The following is an 18306-nucleotide window of genomic DNA, read 5'->3' on the forward strand; positions in this document are numbered from 1 at the left end:
TCTAGAAGAAGAAATATTTTTTAATTTTTTTGTAACATGGGAAAGTTGATCGTTTGCACTTGCCCCGAGTTTGCACTTGCCCCGGTGTACCTTAATACAGTAATACCTCGATACAAAGCAATCTCTTTTCAAAGCAACCTCGATATAAAGTAACCCAATATAAAGCAACTTTTGTCTCTATATAACGTAACTTTTAAAAATGTTTCTAATTTGAATAAATATGTTTAATTTCAATGGCTTTTTGTCATAAAAATATAATAATGTTGTTTATGAGCCATGCGGTAAATTCTCAGAGGCATAAAGAGCGAATGAGCGCAAGCGTTGAATATGTAACGCCAGTACTTTCAGTAGGTATTGTGATAGTCGCTTTTGTGCTTTTGAAAATCCAGCCTAGAGCATGTATCTCAATTTAAAAACTTAATGACTATATTTGCACCTACAGATAAGTTGCTTAAGCTGAAGTGAGGTTAGGGTATGTACACCCATAGAAGAGGTTGCAAAAATCCAATGCCTATTTAGCAAATCTCTGTGCCGATAATGCGCTGAAATGTGCACTGTGCCGAAGATGATATGTTTGAAAAACCGTAACCGGCATTAGGACTTCCAACTAAAATGATGCATGACCACTACATTGAAGCGAAACAAGAAAAACATTTTATGGGATTTCTTTCCTATTGGATAATTCACCCCAGAAACAAGAAAAAAAAACTACAGCGCCCGTAGGGAGAGATGAACTCAATTCACCAACTATATCGTCTTGCCAGTCCGACATCCTAACCAGTGTTCTATTTGAGCTTCATGCAGAACGAGGGATATTTGTCATAGGCTTTCTGTCACCGAACAATCACAAAAATTCGCACAACGGTGGCTTCCCGGCGTTTGGCCGCCTTTCAAGGTAGTCCTTTGTCTTGCGATGGAAACGGCAAAGGGAACGGGAGTGAAGGAACGGGAAACCCATTGAATGAGAACTGTGCTTTGCTTACTGCCTGCTATCACATACACACGCTACATATAGGTACACAGCTGCTAAAGCCGGGCAGCTTGGCCGTTGGTTGTTTGCAGGTAGATTGAATTGAAGCAATGTTCTTTTTGTTGCTTTTACTGCATACACACGCACATGTTGGCCGTGGTAGTTTGCCGGTGGATTGAAGGGATTGAATTAGAAGGATGTTTTTGTTGTTGCTTTTGCTACATTCACACGCACAGTGCTCGGTTGGCTGGCTGCCTTGTGTTGGCCGGTATTTATTTCCATCCTTCTTCGTCTTGTGATGCGATAGGGAGGGACGTGAAAGCGTTTTTATTTTGTTTCTTTCAGACATACGCAATTCGGTTAACTTGTGAGATTAATGCCAGTGGGAGCAAATCGAATCAGCACCGGTCGCGTTATCTTCTTGTACCAATGATGCTATGTAATTGACTACACGCCATTGGCACAGAGTCTGAATTTTGGGTGTAGTCTTTTATTCAAATAAGTTTTTATGATTGCTGACAGTTGATCAATATGTACAGACTTCTGTACCATCGCGAATGCACGGATTTTATCACTTGCTATAAAAATAACTAAGAAACATTTCTGATGTTTCTGAGCCGTTTTGAAAATACCCCCTCTTTGGGATTTTTGTTTGGTTTTAATTGCCTATCATATCAGAATGTCATTATTTGATGACATTTATCACAATTATTAAACGGCAAGGAATGCATTGAATTTATAGCTAAAAAAAACAAAACTGTCTGCAGATGGTGCTTTTGGGCATAGCAGGAGCGATTAGAGCATTGAAGCCAAGATTTTTAATGGTAAAAAGTAATATATTTATATATATCGCATTTCATCGCATTTGTACAAATGTTGTGTAGTCTGTGGCCCGCTTTTAATCCGTACAAACAGAATTTAGAAACAACTTTTTCACATTTACGATCACTACCGATGCTCCAAAACACCATTTTAAGTAGTGTTTCGATATAACGTAACTTCGATATAAAGCAACGAAAAAAAAATTCGTTGCTTTATATCGAAGTATTACCACTGACCACACTGACTTGACTCTTAGAACAAAAATTCAACCATTTTCTGTCTAATTTTTTGTTGTCAACTTTTGCAGGTTCGCAATACCGACGGCAGGTGGCGAACCTGAAAAATTTGACAAAAAATGCCCTGTAGGAAAAATGGTCCTGTTTAGCCCGATTTTATCGTAGAAATTGCGTGTTTTATTTTTAAAGTTGGGTGGCATTTCCTAACTGGGATAGCATTTCTTCAAATCGATCGATGCGCACTCTGGAATCGACATTGCGTACTGTTGGAAAAATGTTTTTTTTTGTTTTTTTTCTGGAAAAATTATCCAGAAAACGAAATTGAGTGTCCAGTCAGTATGGTCAGTGGTATTACTGTAACAGAATTGTCAAACTTTACAAATAATTTAGGGTAGTTTAAAATATATCCGAAAGCAATATTTGAAGTTGGCCGAATACCACTATTCGGTAGATTTCTATTCTTGACCGACGACTAGAGTTAAAGACTCATACGAACTATGTTGCCGACAAAGCTTCTTAAAGCCTTAGATTATTGTTTCGTATGGTCAGACTTCAAAGACGTATACTGCCTGAAACGTCTTTATTGCTTCACATTTTGTTCTATTCCCGAGTACGCTTCAGCTATTTGGTGCCCTTTCACCCGAACGGAGCTGAAAGAATCGATGCTATCCAGCTGGCAAGATCCGTTTCGTTTACTAAGCTATGAAAACCGCTGCCGTCTCATAGGCTTAGATATGCTACAAGTTCACCGAAATGCTACTCGTGCTCTAGTTGTCGCGAACCTTCTCACATGAAGAATCTACTGCCCCGAACTGCTGGAGGTCATACCTTTCAGCGTACGACCCCTAGGATTACGAAACCAGAACCTGCAGCTCTACGTTCCCATTCGTCTGAACAATTACGGGGCTAACAGCGCATTCTAAAAACTTTAAATCGCTTTTCCGAACATTTCGACTTCGACATATATTAATTTAAATTTGTTAGTTATTGTGTAACCATTAGGATCAACATGTGATCCGTTGATTTTGGAAATTTTGAAAAACACTATGTCAAATTGAAAAGAACCTATATTTGATTGTTACACCCTTCATATAACATTTCAACTATGTTTAACCTCTTTACAGACTCTACTGCTACGCCCAGAAGCACGTGAAATCGATACGAGCCGTCACGAGGCCGGGCGAGATCAGCGAAAAACGCTATCGCAGCATACGGAAGCCAAAGGCGAACAAAAACAAGCTAAAACTCCGGCAGCTGGCGCACACGGCCTCTTCGCCGTATCACGTGTCCGATCACAAGGCAGCCATCACCGTCGGTGTTATCATGGGAGTGTTCCTAGTGTGCTGGGTGCCGTTTTTCTGTGTAAATATCATCGCAGCGTTCTGCAAAACCTGCATCGGAGGCCAAACGTTCAAGGTGCTGTCCTGGCTTGGGTACTCGAACTCGGCCTTCAACCCGATCATCTATTCGATCTTCAACACCGAATTCCGAGCGGCATTCAAGCGCATCCTGACGACGAGGAGTGCCTGGTGCTGCGGCCAGGAGATGGGCAACATCTATCCGCGGCACAGCGATCGGTATGTGACGGATTACGCCGCTAAAAATGTAGTTATGAACTCCGGTCGGTCATCCGCCGACCTGGAGCAGGTTTCGGCTATCTGACCTTACTAGAACAACATCAACAACACGGAAGTTTAGAGAGTTCGGTTGAGGCACTTGGTTGAAGGGATAGACAGCTACTAGACTAATGCACCGATAGGTTTTCTTCTAGACAATGGTGAGGGTGACAACAAGATGGCAAATGGGTACACACATACAAATGAGCATCCCTGCACAATATACACTGACATAGTTAAAGTTTCTGTTGTGTGAGTTTTGTGGTTGTGGGATTTTGAACGATTGATGCACGTTTTAAAAAACGTTCTTTAAAAAAAAATGAGGAAACCATGCGAAAACACATCGGTCTGCTAAGAACGTTAAATGATCATTTCAAACCGTTTTTGTCAACTGTCTGTATGAAACTCTTTCGGAATTTTGTCGAGAAGCTACGTTCGAGTCAATAGACCATGTGGAAGTGGATTTGTTTTTGATATGTTTCAAAACTTCATTTCAAGAAAATCGTTTAAAATTAAACAGTCTAGACCATCGGCAGCGGCAGGTTCTATTCCAGGTGTTAACTCGGGACTCATTGCAATAAATTTAGCAGGTCATTTGCGCACCGGTTAGTGCTGTTTCCATTCTTGCCACTGGTGTCGAATCTTTAGGTTTTATTTGTGTTTGTTGGTTTTTTGTTTTGTAAATTTACCCTAGACCTGAAAATGCAAGAGCTGGTCGGTATCCGAATTTAGCTCCTGGCTCGCTTATTTAACACCCAGAAGCTAGATAGCACCTCGTTTGAGGTGTCAAAATTAAGTGTTATTATAGCTTAGACACCTTACCGCTGCTGATGCTCCAAAAAAGTGAGTGTTTATACCTGAAAGGTTTTATTTACAGTCAATCGCAAAATTGATCGTACACACATGGTTTACCAACTCATTTCGTTTGTTTGGTGTGGAAAAATGGATCAACATTTAAGATTTTGATGCACATTAATTGTTTACAGATCTAGCTATTCCTCTGATCCCGTCGATTTTGAGAAATCAGTTTTGCTTATTTTATAAATCAAGAAGTTCATGAAAATCCCAAATAAGGTATGCAAAATTGATCGTACACATTTAATTTAATCTGAAATGTTTGGTGTGTAAACAAGATCAAGTTTTTTTTTCAGTGTGTCATGTCAACACCCAGCAGCTACATGAGCAGTGTTTGTTTTTGTTTATTTGCTGAATTTCGTAGAGTTGTTATCAAAATGGCAAGCAAGCGCAAGGAAACGGACATTGCGACGCGATGGTTGATAATATGATGTGTTGTCGCGGAAAGTCATTGCGGGAAATAGCAGAATCTGTCGGGAGATCCCACTCTACAGTGCAGTACATCATCAAGAAGTGGAAATACGAAGGAACCGTGAAAAATATCGCTGGAAGAGGACGAAAACGCATATTGACTCCTACCGATGAACGGGTAATTGTGCGAACTCTGAGAAGGAACCCTAAAACAAGTATTCCTAAATTGACGGCTGAAGTCGCTGGGACCATCGGAACCCTGTCAGCGCAGATACTGTCCGGAGGGTAGCGCACAGGAGCGGTTTGAGTGGTCGTGTAGCGCGTAAAAAACCCTTTATCTCAAAGGTAAATATGAAAAAAAAACGGCTGGAGTTCGCTAAGGCTTATGTTAATAAGCCTAAAGAATTCTGGAACAAAGTTCTATTCACCGACGAAACAAAAATAAACCTTTTCGGATCGGATGGACGGCAAATGGTGTGAAGAAAACCTGGGACGGAGCTCCAGCCCACGAATTTGGTCCCACTGTAAAACACGGTGGCGGCAACCAGATGTTGTGGGGTTCAATGTCGGCCTCTGGACCTGGAACCATGGAATTTATTGACTCAACGATGGACAAGATGGGTTATTTGAATATCCTCAAGCGTAACCTGCAGCTTTCCGTGGATAAATTGGGGCTACCTCGTGATTACTACTTCCAACAAGACAATGACCCCAAACATACAGCTATTGTCGTACGGGAGTGGTTGCTGTATAATTCACCTAAACAACTCAAAACGCCTCCGCAGTCTCCCGATCTGAACCCGATAGAACACCTCTCTGGTGGGAGTCAAGAATCGCCTGAAAAATAAAAATCCTGGGAACAAGGCAGAACTCAGAACGGCGATTAAGGAGATCTGGGAGAACATTCCATCTAGTGTGACCAAAAACCTCGTCGAATCGATGTAACGACGCTTGCAAGCAGTGCTAGATGCCAAAGACGGTCATACCAAATACTAATTAAGTTGAATTTTGATATCCGTTACTTTCTATGAATTGATTTTTATTAGAATTTTAAGAAAAAGTTGTACGATCAATTTTGCTACGCTTGAAATTGTGTTTTTAGTCGTTTTTTCAAATATGAAGTGAAAATGTAAACAATTTTTATTTTTCTTTTCAAAGTTAAAGAGTAAAAAGGAGATATTATTTAATGGATTAAAGTTGTTTTTAATTATTTACTGTTAAACCCTGAAAATCTCAGAATTCAAGAATGGATAATGGGTGTACGATTAATTTTGCGATTGACTGTATAGCGGAGGAATTGGTATAAGATCAGTCCAAACAGGGTTTTTCGAAAAAAAATTAACACTGAAGACTGAATAAAAGCACTTATATTATCGCGGCTGCAGTAGGTGTTGATATGATTTTTTTTCTTGTTCATTCGAATACATTAAAATTTATTTGTGGGCAAGATGAAAAGTAATACTTCTCAAATTGTCAGCGAACTGTCGCTGCGAATTTTGAACAATAACGTGCACGAAAAAAGATATCGATTGTTGGACGTACTAAATTTTCACAATTAACATAATATATTTCACTTGTCCCAGAAATGATCATTATCAAAATAGCAAAGCCAAAAATAAAACTTATAGCAAATGAGTGTTAGTTGCCCTTCTTTGGACGGTGGTTTCTCATAAATGGACTGAAAATTACTGATTTCCAGAGAATGAAAACATTTATATTATTGTTCTTATATATAAATTTATATGAGGATTTTATATATAGGTTTGTTATTGATAGATTTACAAAGATATGAATGATAAAATATTTCATCTTTGAACCTATATACTGAAGATTAAGCAACAAACGGATAAAAATTATTTTCAAATCAAAGATTATTATGAAAAAGTTTTATAACTTTTAGTTCCAGAAAACACTAATTTCTTTTATGAATATTTTAAATATTTTCACTCCCGGTAAGCAGTGTCAGCTGTTCAACATTATTTGTGACAATTTTATTCTAGTTCGTTTGCATAAAGCTGACAAAAACTGATAGAAATTCTCAAAATGGGCTCTCAATTATGCCCTTATGAAAATTCGCACCTTAATTGATTTGTTTGTTCTGAAACAATGTTTTGTTGTTTCTTAGATAAAAAAAGGAACATCATGGTTGAAATTGTCCTATTTTTGGACTCTTTACAATTTTTCCGGATTTTCCAATGATTTTCTATTATTTCAGTAAAATAATAGACCATATACAACATCTCAATGATAGTGGTTTCCCTTTAAACTTTTGCTTGAACAGTTAAAAAACGTGATATTTTCTCATTAACTTTGATTGCTCAAAACACTATTTGAGCTGCCTGTTTAACCACTGAAATGAAAGTATTTTTAACGTACATTTAACGTAAATATAACGTAACGTTGAAAATTTTATCATTATTTCATTTATTTCTTTTTATGGCAAATTACTGTCTGATATGATAAAGGAAGGATAAGAACTCACTTTACATATGATAATTTGAAATGTATGCCAGTGAAATGATTTTTTTCCAATTTTCGGTATTTAGGGACCAAAATATGCCATAGGTCCAAAGTAGGGTCACTCCCACTAAGTCAATCAAAAGCTGGCATAAACCATGAAAACTCACATCAACTAGACAAGTTGGCAAAAACCCCCAGAATGTATGGAAATGAACATACAAAACATCACGTCGAATTTGAAGCAATCATACTTTAATATTAAAAAGAAAAAAATACTCAAAAAAAACTTTCAACCCGAGAAATCTCCCATGCCTGATAACCCAATCGCTGAATCAAATCTATCATCCAGCCAGCAGAGAAACAAAAAGAAAACAAAATATCCCACAGAAGCTGTCAAATTTATCATGTAGGTACAAAGTACAATCAGAAACAAATAGCACAAACGGGAAAAAAGAAAGGAAGAGGAAAAAGACAAAAAAGCCAAACTAACTTTGCTCAATCATATGTAAATACACCCAGACGTTTCCAGCAAACTGATCAAAATGGAAAAAGTTGACATATTTACTGTCAATAGGAAATACACACTTACCTACGCGCAACAGAAGAATGGTTTGACTTAAACAATTTCAAATCTATCGAGCGATTTCATTACGTCCTATGAAAAAAAAATCTACCTAAACGTATAGTTTTATTGCAAAAACTACAGAAACTAACATAAACTAGTCACAACCTCTTTTCAATAACATTATATCGCATGAAACAAAATGCAAACAAAAAGTTTTATTTTTAATCGCAGCGCACTAAATTGGATTCCATTTAGAATTTTTGTTGCAAGGACAACATATTTTATGTGTGAAATACAAATTTTAAAGTTGTTTTGATAACTTTGCAGCAGCTTTCTGTGAATTCTTAAGATGTTTCATACGACGTAATGAAAGCTCATGCGAGATTTGTTGTCTGGACAACATATTCTAAATGTGAAATGTTCAATTAAAAGTTGTTTTCCTAACTTTTGCAGCCGTTTCTATGAATCCTTAAGAAGTTTCATACGAGATGAAAAGCACGCGTGAAATATGTATGTGTTGTTTTTTTTTTGTATTTTTGTTCCTTTTTAAGCTATTAGGGGGATGAGGGCATAACGAGCACCCAGGCATAATGAGCACTCCTTTTTTCTACATAAGTACGTATTTTCTTAAACAAATTTTCATAAGGATTTGTTTCGTACTACCCATAGTATTAATTTTTCACCAAAAAAGAAATATCCTTTTTATCTTTACAGAAAAATTAAATAATAACCAGCTAGGTTCTCAAGTGGCGAAAATATTATAATTTTTGAGCACCACCAAATAAGTTTCTATGACCTTTAAATCATCTTGATCTGAAATGTACGCACTGCAACATGATCTACACATTGTTTCTCAATTTTCAACATCATAAAAATTTTGATATTTCACTTTAATCAATTTTAAAACGCTTTTTTACTTTAATTTGTTTACTAGAGGCGAACAGAGCACTTTCAATGAAGGCATAATGAGCATTTTCTGCCGGGGAATCTAGCAGCGAATTCAACCCGATGAAGTCAACTGAATAATAGAGCTACAGCTTGGCTTGTTTCGTCTGTCGATTTGGCCTATTGGTAAGGTGTCGGAGAGGTAATCAGTAGTCTCGAGTTCTATTCCTGTTCGATGGGATTTTTTTTTTGCACTACCATTCATGATTGATTTTTTTTATTGTACATTATACGGCTAATAGCATCAAAGCATCATCCGTCAAACAAAACACCAGAAACATAATGTATGAGCATGTGTTAATCCTTTGAATTCTACAAGCAGACCTAGATTATTTTGTTATTGCTTTGTTTGATGAATCTACGCCTCACCGTTTAGTGCAATCATGATCATGAATGATAAAAGAAAAAAAAATCACCTCGACCAGGAATCGAACCTCTCAGTCATCTTACCAATAGGCCAAATCGTCAGACGATACAAGTCAAGCTGTAGCTCTATTACTCAGTTGACTTCATCTAGTCGTATTTGCTGATAGAATCCCCGCAGAAAACGCTCATTATGCCTTAATTAATGGTGCTCATACTGCCTCGGGGGGTTTCTCATTATGCCTCTACAGTGACTGGTTTTCAGCTTTCGGCAAAAATTTTTAAAATGCATTTTTTAACGTTTTTATCTACTTTTTCAAGTTTCATCCAATTAGGCAATAGACTATTTGAGTGTCTGAACACGAAACAATGATGTAATTCACATATTACAGCTGTTCTCTATGGTTAAATAAGCGTTTTCCTTAAGGTGGCCATTATGCCCCCATCTCCCCTATTGTCATTAGAATTTTAGTTTCAAGAAACCGTTTTAGATTAAAAAGAGGTTGTATCGTATTATTTTCAGTTTCCGCTTTCAGTATTCAATCTTCATCATCATTAGTTTCTTATAACGTATTTAAATCTAATTTCTAGAAATAAGATTTTTTGTAACCATTAAAAATATTTCGTTATTTTCGATTTTTCCTTCCTGCAAAATGCCAGTTCAACTTAAAATACTTGTACGTAACATAACAAGAACTCTTGTGGAAATGGCACGATGTCAAATTTACGTTACTCATCTTGTTGGATTGTCATTTTCCAGGACGGAAAACAGAAAAAAATGAAAAAAAATCGCTCAAATATCAAATTGGTCAGATGAAATCACCGACCAGTGAGCGAAGAGCAAATTTTATATCTTGAAAATGATCATTATAAAAACTCTTTTCAAGTCTTTAATAAGGGTTTTCATTGAAAAAAATTGCAAATTTCATCAATCTGAGTATGCCTTATACATAAAACAATAGTATTAAAGATTTTATTTGGTTCCGGCATGAATTTTTATCTTAAACAACTCTTTTCAAAAACTGCTCAACTCAACTTTGTTGAAAAGTCAAAAAAATGCTTGCTTCACCTAGGTCATTTTCAACTAATTAGTTAATGTCAAAACCCATAAGTAGAACTTTTTAAAAGCCTTTGCACAACTTTCTTCTTTTTTTCAAATTTCCATGTTAAAATTTAAAAAAAACCTATTCATTCTGTTGCGAAAAAACTCCACAGAAAATCAACATTCGTACGTAGCTGTACATATTCTAGAATCCTGTGGTCTGATCACTCTCACAGAACTAAGAACTATGGCAAAGGATTGTTGTCGAAAGCAAAGCAGAAAAGGGTAATGAATGTTCTCACTGTGTTGTTGATGTTGTTAACAAAAGAAAATGAAATCATAAAACATGGAGTTGATAATATAAGATGGATGTATTCACCAGAACGAAATAGAGGAAGGCAAGTTTTTTGTTGACGTATTATTGTGATTAAAAGGAAGTTAATCCTTCTCCTTGTAGAGTAGAAGCGATTGATAAAAAACGAGTAAATGCAACAACCCACATATCCTTAGAAACTAGGGACAAATCTTTTCATTGTGAGACTACTATGAAATATGAAACTATTAGTGAATCCAAAGCGCTTAGTGTTAGAAACAGAATCCCAGCTGTCATGGCTTAGTCTAGGAGTAGGCCAATCGAAAAATGATATTAATAGAAACCAAATACTGATAATAGTTATCAGTTTATACATTCTTTATGAAGAGAGGAAGCGAGAGAGAATCAAATCTGCTATGTTTAGGCGTTTAGATTTTAGGACAAAAAGTGAGATAAATCAATGAAATCTCACAGCCAATCTCGTGTTTTTCGTTCACTCATTAACATGAAGCGACTGCAAGAGGCAAATGTTACATTCATTTATGGTTCATTGCACTATTTTTACGCAAAAATAAGACTGATTATTGTTTATTTATCGAAAGCAAGAGTCAACAGTGTAAGATATCGCAGAGTTGGTTTAGATATTAAACACTGATAGCAAAATCGCAATACCAGTACCAAAAATTTGATAAGAAAAGAAAATTAAAAACTAAGATTAAATGATTAATGAGATATCTCTATTTAAGATGGTGAAAATTAACTATAACTTACTACAACTCGCATCTTATGCTCACAAACACAACCAAAACAACCATGAACAATCCCAAAAAAAAACAGATGACTCTATAGTTAATTGTTAAAAATGATTTTAGTCTCTTCCAAACCACGTGGAACCAAACAAAGTGAAGTGAAATTTCAATAGCAATTTATTAGTTTAATATTTAAAAAAAACGAAACAATTCAAATACTCTATACTACAGGTAAAATTGCCCAAAAAAAAAACAAAACTCTATTAAAGATAAAACACCACTCCCTCAACAAATTATATTTTGTATTGTGGTGTGATTGATGAGCAACCTAAAACCTAGAACCAAAAACATGATAGATGTTAATAAATTTGAAAACCCCACACACACGCATTCACTCAACCCAAGCGCTAAATTGTTCTATATCGCGAGAAAAATCGATGTAGAAACGCGAATAAAGAGAAAAAAAGGAATACAGGAGCTACTGCGAAATATTTCACTGACACAAAACACACACACACAAACAAGCAAATAGGTCTATAATTGTTCTTTGTTGTGAATAGTTTAAAATGAGGAAATCAGAAATCGAAACAAATAAAATCTAGAAAGAAAGTAACTGTCCGTTTGTGTTGAGTGTTAATGAAGTTGCATGAGAAATTCCTTATATTTTGCCCTCAATCTCTCAATGCCCTCAATGAATCGTTTACAATGGTGTTGCGAATCGCAATTCCAACTGTATTGTAAACAAAACGTGTAAAATGTCGTCTGCACTCTGCAGTCAGTTTAAATAGGATACGATAGAAAGTCCGTCATGTTTGTAAATTTTGAAATGATTTTGCTCCCGCGCTGACTTCAAGTGAGAAAATCATCGTCATGTTCTCTCTGCAACCAGCAAGGCATCCAGATAGATGAAAATCAGATAGAAATTGAATAATATTGACTAATGACAGAACTGGAAAATATTGTCGCTGGCAACGATTTGAAGGTCAAAATTTGGTCAAGGGAAAACGCGTGTAAATCGGTGAAATCATTTATTTGAAAAATCAAATTAAATTTCTTTTTCAAGTTTAATTTATATAAAATTCAGGAAAAATATTCAGTTGGGCTTCCACTTTTCTAAATCCGAATTGCCGGGCCTTCGCTTAGCCCCTGCCATCAGATCACCTTGTCCACCTTCTTCGCCGCAGAAAGCCAGTTTGCCTTGAACTGCTGCTCGTCCTTAGCAGTTTTTTTGGTCTTTTTTAGGTTCCGGTTGACAATAGCCCAGTATTTCTCAATTGGGCGGAGCTCTGGCGTGTTGGGTGGGTTCTTGTCCATGGGAACCTCCTGCGCGTTTTTGGCGGCGTACCACTTCATGGCCTTTTTACCGTAATGGCAAGACGCCAAACCGGCCAAAACTGTACGGAACAACCGTGTTTCTTCAGGAAAGGCAGCAGACGTTTATTCAAACACTCTTTCACGTAAATTTCTTGGTTGACAGTCCCGAAAGCAATGAAAATGCTGCTTTTCAAGCCACAGATACAGATGGCTTGCCAAACCAGATATTTCTTCGCGAACTTTGACAGTTTCATGTGCTTGGAAATATCTGCTACCTTTCCCCTTCCTTTTGCCGTATAAAACTCCTGTCCCGGAAGCTCCTTGTAGTCGGCTTTGACGTGGGTTTCGTCGTCCATTACCACGCAGTCAAACTTCGTCAGCATCGTCGTGTACAGCCTCCGGGATCGCGCTTTGGCCGTCGTATTTTGTCTACCATTGCGATTTGGAGTCACTACCTTTTTGTAAGTCGATAGTCCGGCTCGTTTTGTGGCTCGATGCACGGTTGTAGTCGATACACCCAGCTTATTTGCGGCATCTCGGAGAGAGAGGTTGGGATTTCGCTTGAAACTACCAGCAACTCTCTTTGTCGTCTCAGCGGTTTCCGGTTTTCGATTTTCCCTCGATCTAGACTTCCTGGCTGTCGACAAACGTTCCCCAAACACTTAAATTACATTTGTAACGGTTGATTTGGCAACTTTTATGATTTTGCCAGCTTTGCGTGCGAGTAGCTCGGATTTTCGCGATACGCGAGCAAAATTTTGATACGCTGCTCTTCTTCCTTGGACCGCATTTTGACATCTGAAGAGTGAATTTCAAAATCAAAATCGGAGCAACATTCTACACACACACCTTCAAAATGGGGGTGTTCAGGTTTTTTAAATGCAAAATTGAAAGAAATACGTCAAGTTGATATTGACCAAATTTTGACCGTATCACCCTTATGAGAGCTAAATCTTGCGCATTCTTCCGATAGGTACGAATAAGGTGTCGTATATGATGTCGCTTATGAAAGAAATGAAATTTGTGTATGTATATTGCCCCATTTTGGTAGGTAAACGCTGTTTTTTCAACTTTCATACGATTATTCTATAATGTATATGGAACTTATATCAAAACAACATAAGAATATAGCTGCAAGAATGTTTGCGCATTACAAGCATTAGACTTACTGAGAACCATTCACGATAGTTTAGACAGCGACACGGTTTCCTTTACAGTTGGTTCGACACGCAGAGAAAACTTGGATTTTGAAACAAAACAAAACTGACTTTGATTCAAAAAATTAATTTTTTCGATTCAATCTCCTGTTTTCTTTGAATCAATGAATTATGGGTTTGTTTTAAATAAATAATTTTTGAAAGAAAGAATTAATTTTTTGAATCGAATAATTTTGGACTTTGATTTTAAACAAATTCTTTGATTCAAAAGACATTTGTTCAATTGCATATTTATTTTGAAACAAAGTAAATTTTCTTTCAACCAAAGAAAAATGTATTCAATGCAAAGGAATAATTTCTTTAAATAAAAACTTCAAACTTAGAAGGTTTTTTGCATTGAGTAAGAAGAATTTAAAACGAAAAATCGGTTTGGCTGGTCTTGTGAAAATGTGAATCAGAGTTAGCTTAGTTAGGAGGATTCAGGATAAAGTATGGTAAGTTTATGTATTAAAGAATGAATATTGAAGATTTTCAATAAGTGCTTGAAATTTTACAGGACCACGGCCGATAGATGGTTTTCCAAGTCCCTGAATTCCTCAACCGAGGTGACACCGCTCCAATCCAGCGATCAGGTCCACGAAAATTTAAACCGGATGATTCGATTAAAGTGAACCATTGTGTGACCCAGTGTTTCATTTATTTGTGAATAAAAATAAATTTAAAATTTGAAATCCTTTCTTTTTATTATTTGAAATTCTTGATAGGAATTTCAAAACAACAGAATATGACGCTTCCAATTGGAATAAATAGAAAATGGTTCAATGAATAAATGCTTTTAAATCTAAATTAAATTACCTTGTGGCAAAAGAAAGCAACTTTGAATCAAAAGAAACGGTTTTTTGTTCCAAAGTATCAATATTTTGAATCAAAGATTTTTCAAAAGAAAAATACTTTGAAACAAACGAAAATGCATTTGAAACAAAGAAATTTTTATTTATCCCAAAATCAAAGGAAATTTTCCTTTGTTTTCGCTGCACTTTCCTTTGAAATAAAAAATCGTTTCGCTGCGTGGAAACACAACACAAATTTGATAACACAAAAAATGCATAGAAATATTTCAATTTTGGTAAATCGACCCCCGTTGAATAAAGTTTCGTGAGGAAATGGTAATTTTTTTTGGAAATTTCGGAATTTATTTTAATATTAAACTCAATATAGCTTTCAATTATCAATTTTTCCTCACTCTATAGATAGAACTGCAAGCAGTCTGAGCTGCTAATTAAGCTAGTTCAAAACCGAGATACATGCAGACGGTTTGAAAACACATTAAAAATTTTGTTTGTATAAAGATTTCTGCCATTTCGAAACATAAATCGTCCATTCGATAACCTACCTGAGCTCAAATTAAGCACTGGTTTCATTTGAATAATGAAAAGCTTAATCAAATTGGTTTGAATTGACGTATGAAGACTTTTTTATTTCCCAGTTTATTTTGGTTTTGGCGACGATTTACACTTCACGGAATTATCGTGCAAAACAGAGGTCACAAGACAACAGTTCGCCGTGTTGGTTCTTGCGAGAAAATGAATTTAGTTTGAAAAAGTGTTAAAAGGTTAAGTATTTCAAAGGAAGTCGTTAGCTAGAATGGTTTTAGCTATCTCAACAGAACAGATGGCTTTAAAAATTTGCTAGGTAAGTTTAAGATTTGTATCTTTCAACTAGGCAAATATCTTCTTCGTAATTTTTCCTTGCAGAGGCAGCCAAATTAGTTATAATAGCATCAAGTACGTTTTTGCACTCCTTGAACGATCATCGGAGTCACAGCAAGTAGCCAGCGCTGTCCCAGGCTACATTCTCCATTTGTTCTGGAACGAAAGGGTCGAAATGAACCACCCTGATGAGGAAAATGATGCAGTAGCAACATAGTGATGCTGCGTGCATTGGCGGCGATCATTTTTAATCTGGACACACTGTTTATTATACACCCACAATTTAGCCTTTGTGCCAATCGCGTGTAATCAATTAGATAGCATCATTGGTACAAGAAGATCACTATAACAGTGATTTTCTCGAAACAAATCAGGTGCTCAGCAAACATGGAATCGTATCAAACACGATAACTTAAGTCGATTAAAATGGTGTTGCGAATTGCAATTCCAATTGCATAGTGAAAAGATCGTATTAAATGTCGTCTGAAGTTAGTTTACATCGGATATAATAGAAAGTCCACCATGTTTATAAATTTTGAAATGATTTTGCTCCCGCGCGGGCTTCAAGTGAGAAAATAATCATCATGTTCTCTCTGCAACTAGCAGTGTACCCAGATAGCTAAAAATCAGATTGACCAATGAGAGAACTGGAAAATATTGTCGCTTGCAACGATTTGGAGGCTATGAAGCAAAATCTTGCGCTCTCTTGCATTCTTCCGATAGGTAGGGGAAAAGTTCATATAACGCCCCATGTGGCTAATACGTGCCACTCTTGTTTTGAAGAATCTGTAACATTTTAAGCCTGCAAAACATTACCAATTTGTTTTAAATGCTATGATTGGTCGCGGCAAGTATGAGTTTTTCCTTAAAATACCCCTGTGTCGTGATAATTTCACAATTCAGGTTTTTCTTCATTTCGATCTAAATTTGAAACACTTTCAATAAGGGTCACCAAGCAGAGAAAAACGAATAAGACAATATTTTCGATAGAGGAGAAACGAAACTATGATTTTATGCTCAAAAATCATACTGAGCTCGCTAAGGTATGCTTTTTATGGGTATGTTCTATCACGGCCCATGCGATCGTCATAACGCGCCCATCGTACAGACGCGGTCCTATCGGTGATCGGGGTCATCACCCCCCCCCCCCCCCCCCCCCCCCAAGCGGCAATGAACCGTTATAAAAAACCCACAAAAGTTAGAATTTCTATTAAAAGTTGGAACTTTTCTCAGTAGATGTGCTTTACAATTTTCAAAATTTTCCACTCCGTGAGGGTGATTATTCTACAATAAAGTTACTTACTTACTTACTTAATGATCCCGCGCCGATCCTCCGGTGCATAGGGCCGTGGTAAAAGACCTCCACTGTTGACGATCCGGAGCCAGCGTCTTCACCTGGTCCCAGTCAAGATTTTCGTCGACAGTTCGGATTTCAGCGGCTAGGCTTCGCCGCCACGAGTTTCTGGGCCTGCCTCTTCTTCGATGACCTTCTGGATTCCAATCTAGCGCCTCTCTGCAAATCTCGTTTTCATCTTTTCGCAGCGTGTGCCCAATCCATCTCCACTTACGTTCTCGAATCTCGATTTCTAGCGCCCTTTGATGACACCGGCGATGTAGTTCCTCATTCGAGATCCAGTTGCCAGGCCACCAAGCGCGGATGATATTCCGCAGGCAGCGGTTTACAAATACTTGCAGTTTTCGCGTCGTCACCGCATATGTGCACCAAGTTTCGCACCCGTACAGCAATACGGATTTGACGTTTGAGTTGAAGATTCGGATTTTTGTTCGTAGAGAGATCTGGCGTGACCGCCAGATGTTTCGGAGACTCGCAAACGCAAATCGGGCCTTTCTGATCCGGGTTTCGATGTCTTTCCTGGTACCACCATCAGGCGTTATCTGGCTACCAAGATACTGGAAGCACTCCACTTTCTCAACTTGTTGCCCAGCTACCATGAAACTGGAGGGATTTCCTGTGTTGATCTCCATCGACTTGGTCTTTCCGACATTGACTTTGAGACCTGCTGCCTTGGAACTTTCGGTGAGGTCGTCGAGTTTGCTCTGCATATCCGGTTGCGTTTGGGCGAGCAAAACAATATCGTCAGCCAGGTCAAGGTCGTTCAGATGCTCCATTGTTGAAGGATTCCACGGCAATCCTCGGTTCGGTGCACAGTCGATCGATCCAGTCAGAATCTCATCCATTACGATTAGAAAAAGTAGCGGTGATAAAATACATCCTTGTCTCACTCCAGCAGTTACCGGGATTGGTTCGGACAAGACACCATCGTGCAAGACCTTGCATGAAAATGCCTCGTATTGTGCTTCGATGAGATGGACTAGTTTCTCTGGGACCCCTCGTCGCCTTAGAGCCGCCCAGATGTTTTCATGGTTGAGTCGGTCGAATGCTTTTTCGAAATCAACGAACACCAGCAGAAGAGAGTCCTGGAATTCGTTGATTTGTTCCAGTATGATTCGTAGCGTTGTGATGTGGTCCACACATGATCGTCCGGATCGGAATCCAGCTTGTTGCCGTCGGAGTGTAGCGTCGATTTTCTCCTGGATCCTGTTCAGGATCACTTTGCAGAGTACTTTAAGGGTTGTACAGATCAACGTTATGCCTCGCCAGTTACCGCACTCTGTCAGGTCTCCTTTCTTCGGGACCTTTACGAGGATACCCTGCATCCAGTCGGCCGGGAATGTTGCAGTATCCCAGATGTCAGCGAAAAGACGGTGCAACATTTGTGCTGACAGGGCAGGGTCGGCTTTCAGCATTTCAGCAGGG

The 18306-nt window shown here is 37.7% G+C and overlaps 1 protein-coding gene across 5 annotated transcripts in view; it reads left to right on the forward strand.

Moving 5' to 3' along the window:
• The window catches only part of LOC129740259 (dopamine receptor 1), a 708993-nt gene that overhangs the window by 682668 nt on the left and 8019 nt on the right, over window positions 1-18306 (forward strand). For 4 of the 5 annotated variants that reach the window (XM_055731865.1, XM_055731867.1, XM_055731869.1 and 1 more), the window contains one exon: window positions 3153-3605. In XM_055731865.1, the coding sequence (XP_055587840.1) occupies window positions 3153-3605 (453 nt within the window). Of the gene's footprint in view, window positions 1-3152; window positions 11606-18306 lie in introns of those variants that run through there. The other variant, XM_055731866.1, reaches the window with a different exon arrangement.

The sequence above is a fragment of the Uranotaenia lowii genome, chromosome 1, assembly GCF_029784155.1.
Source record: "Uranotaenia lowii strain MFRU-FL chromosome 1, ASM2978415v1, whole genome shotgun sequence".
NCBI classification, from domain to species: Eukaryota; Metazoa; Arthropoda; class Insecta; order Diptera; family Culicidae; genus Uranotaenia; species Uranotaenia lowii.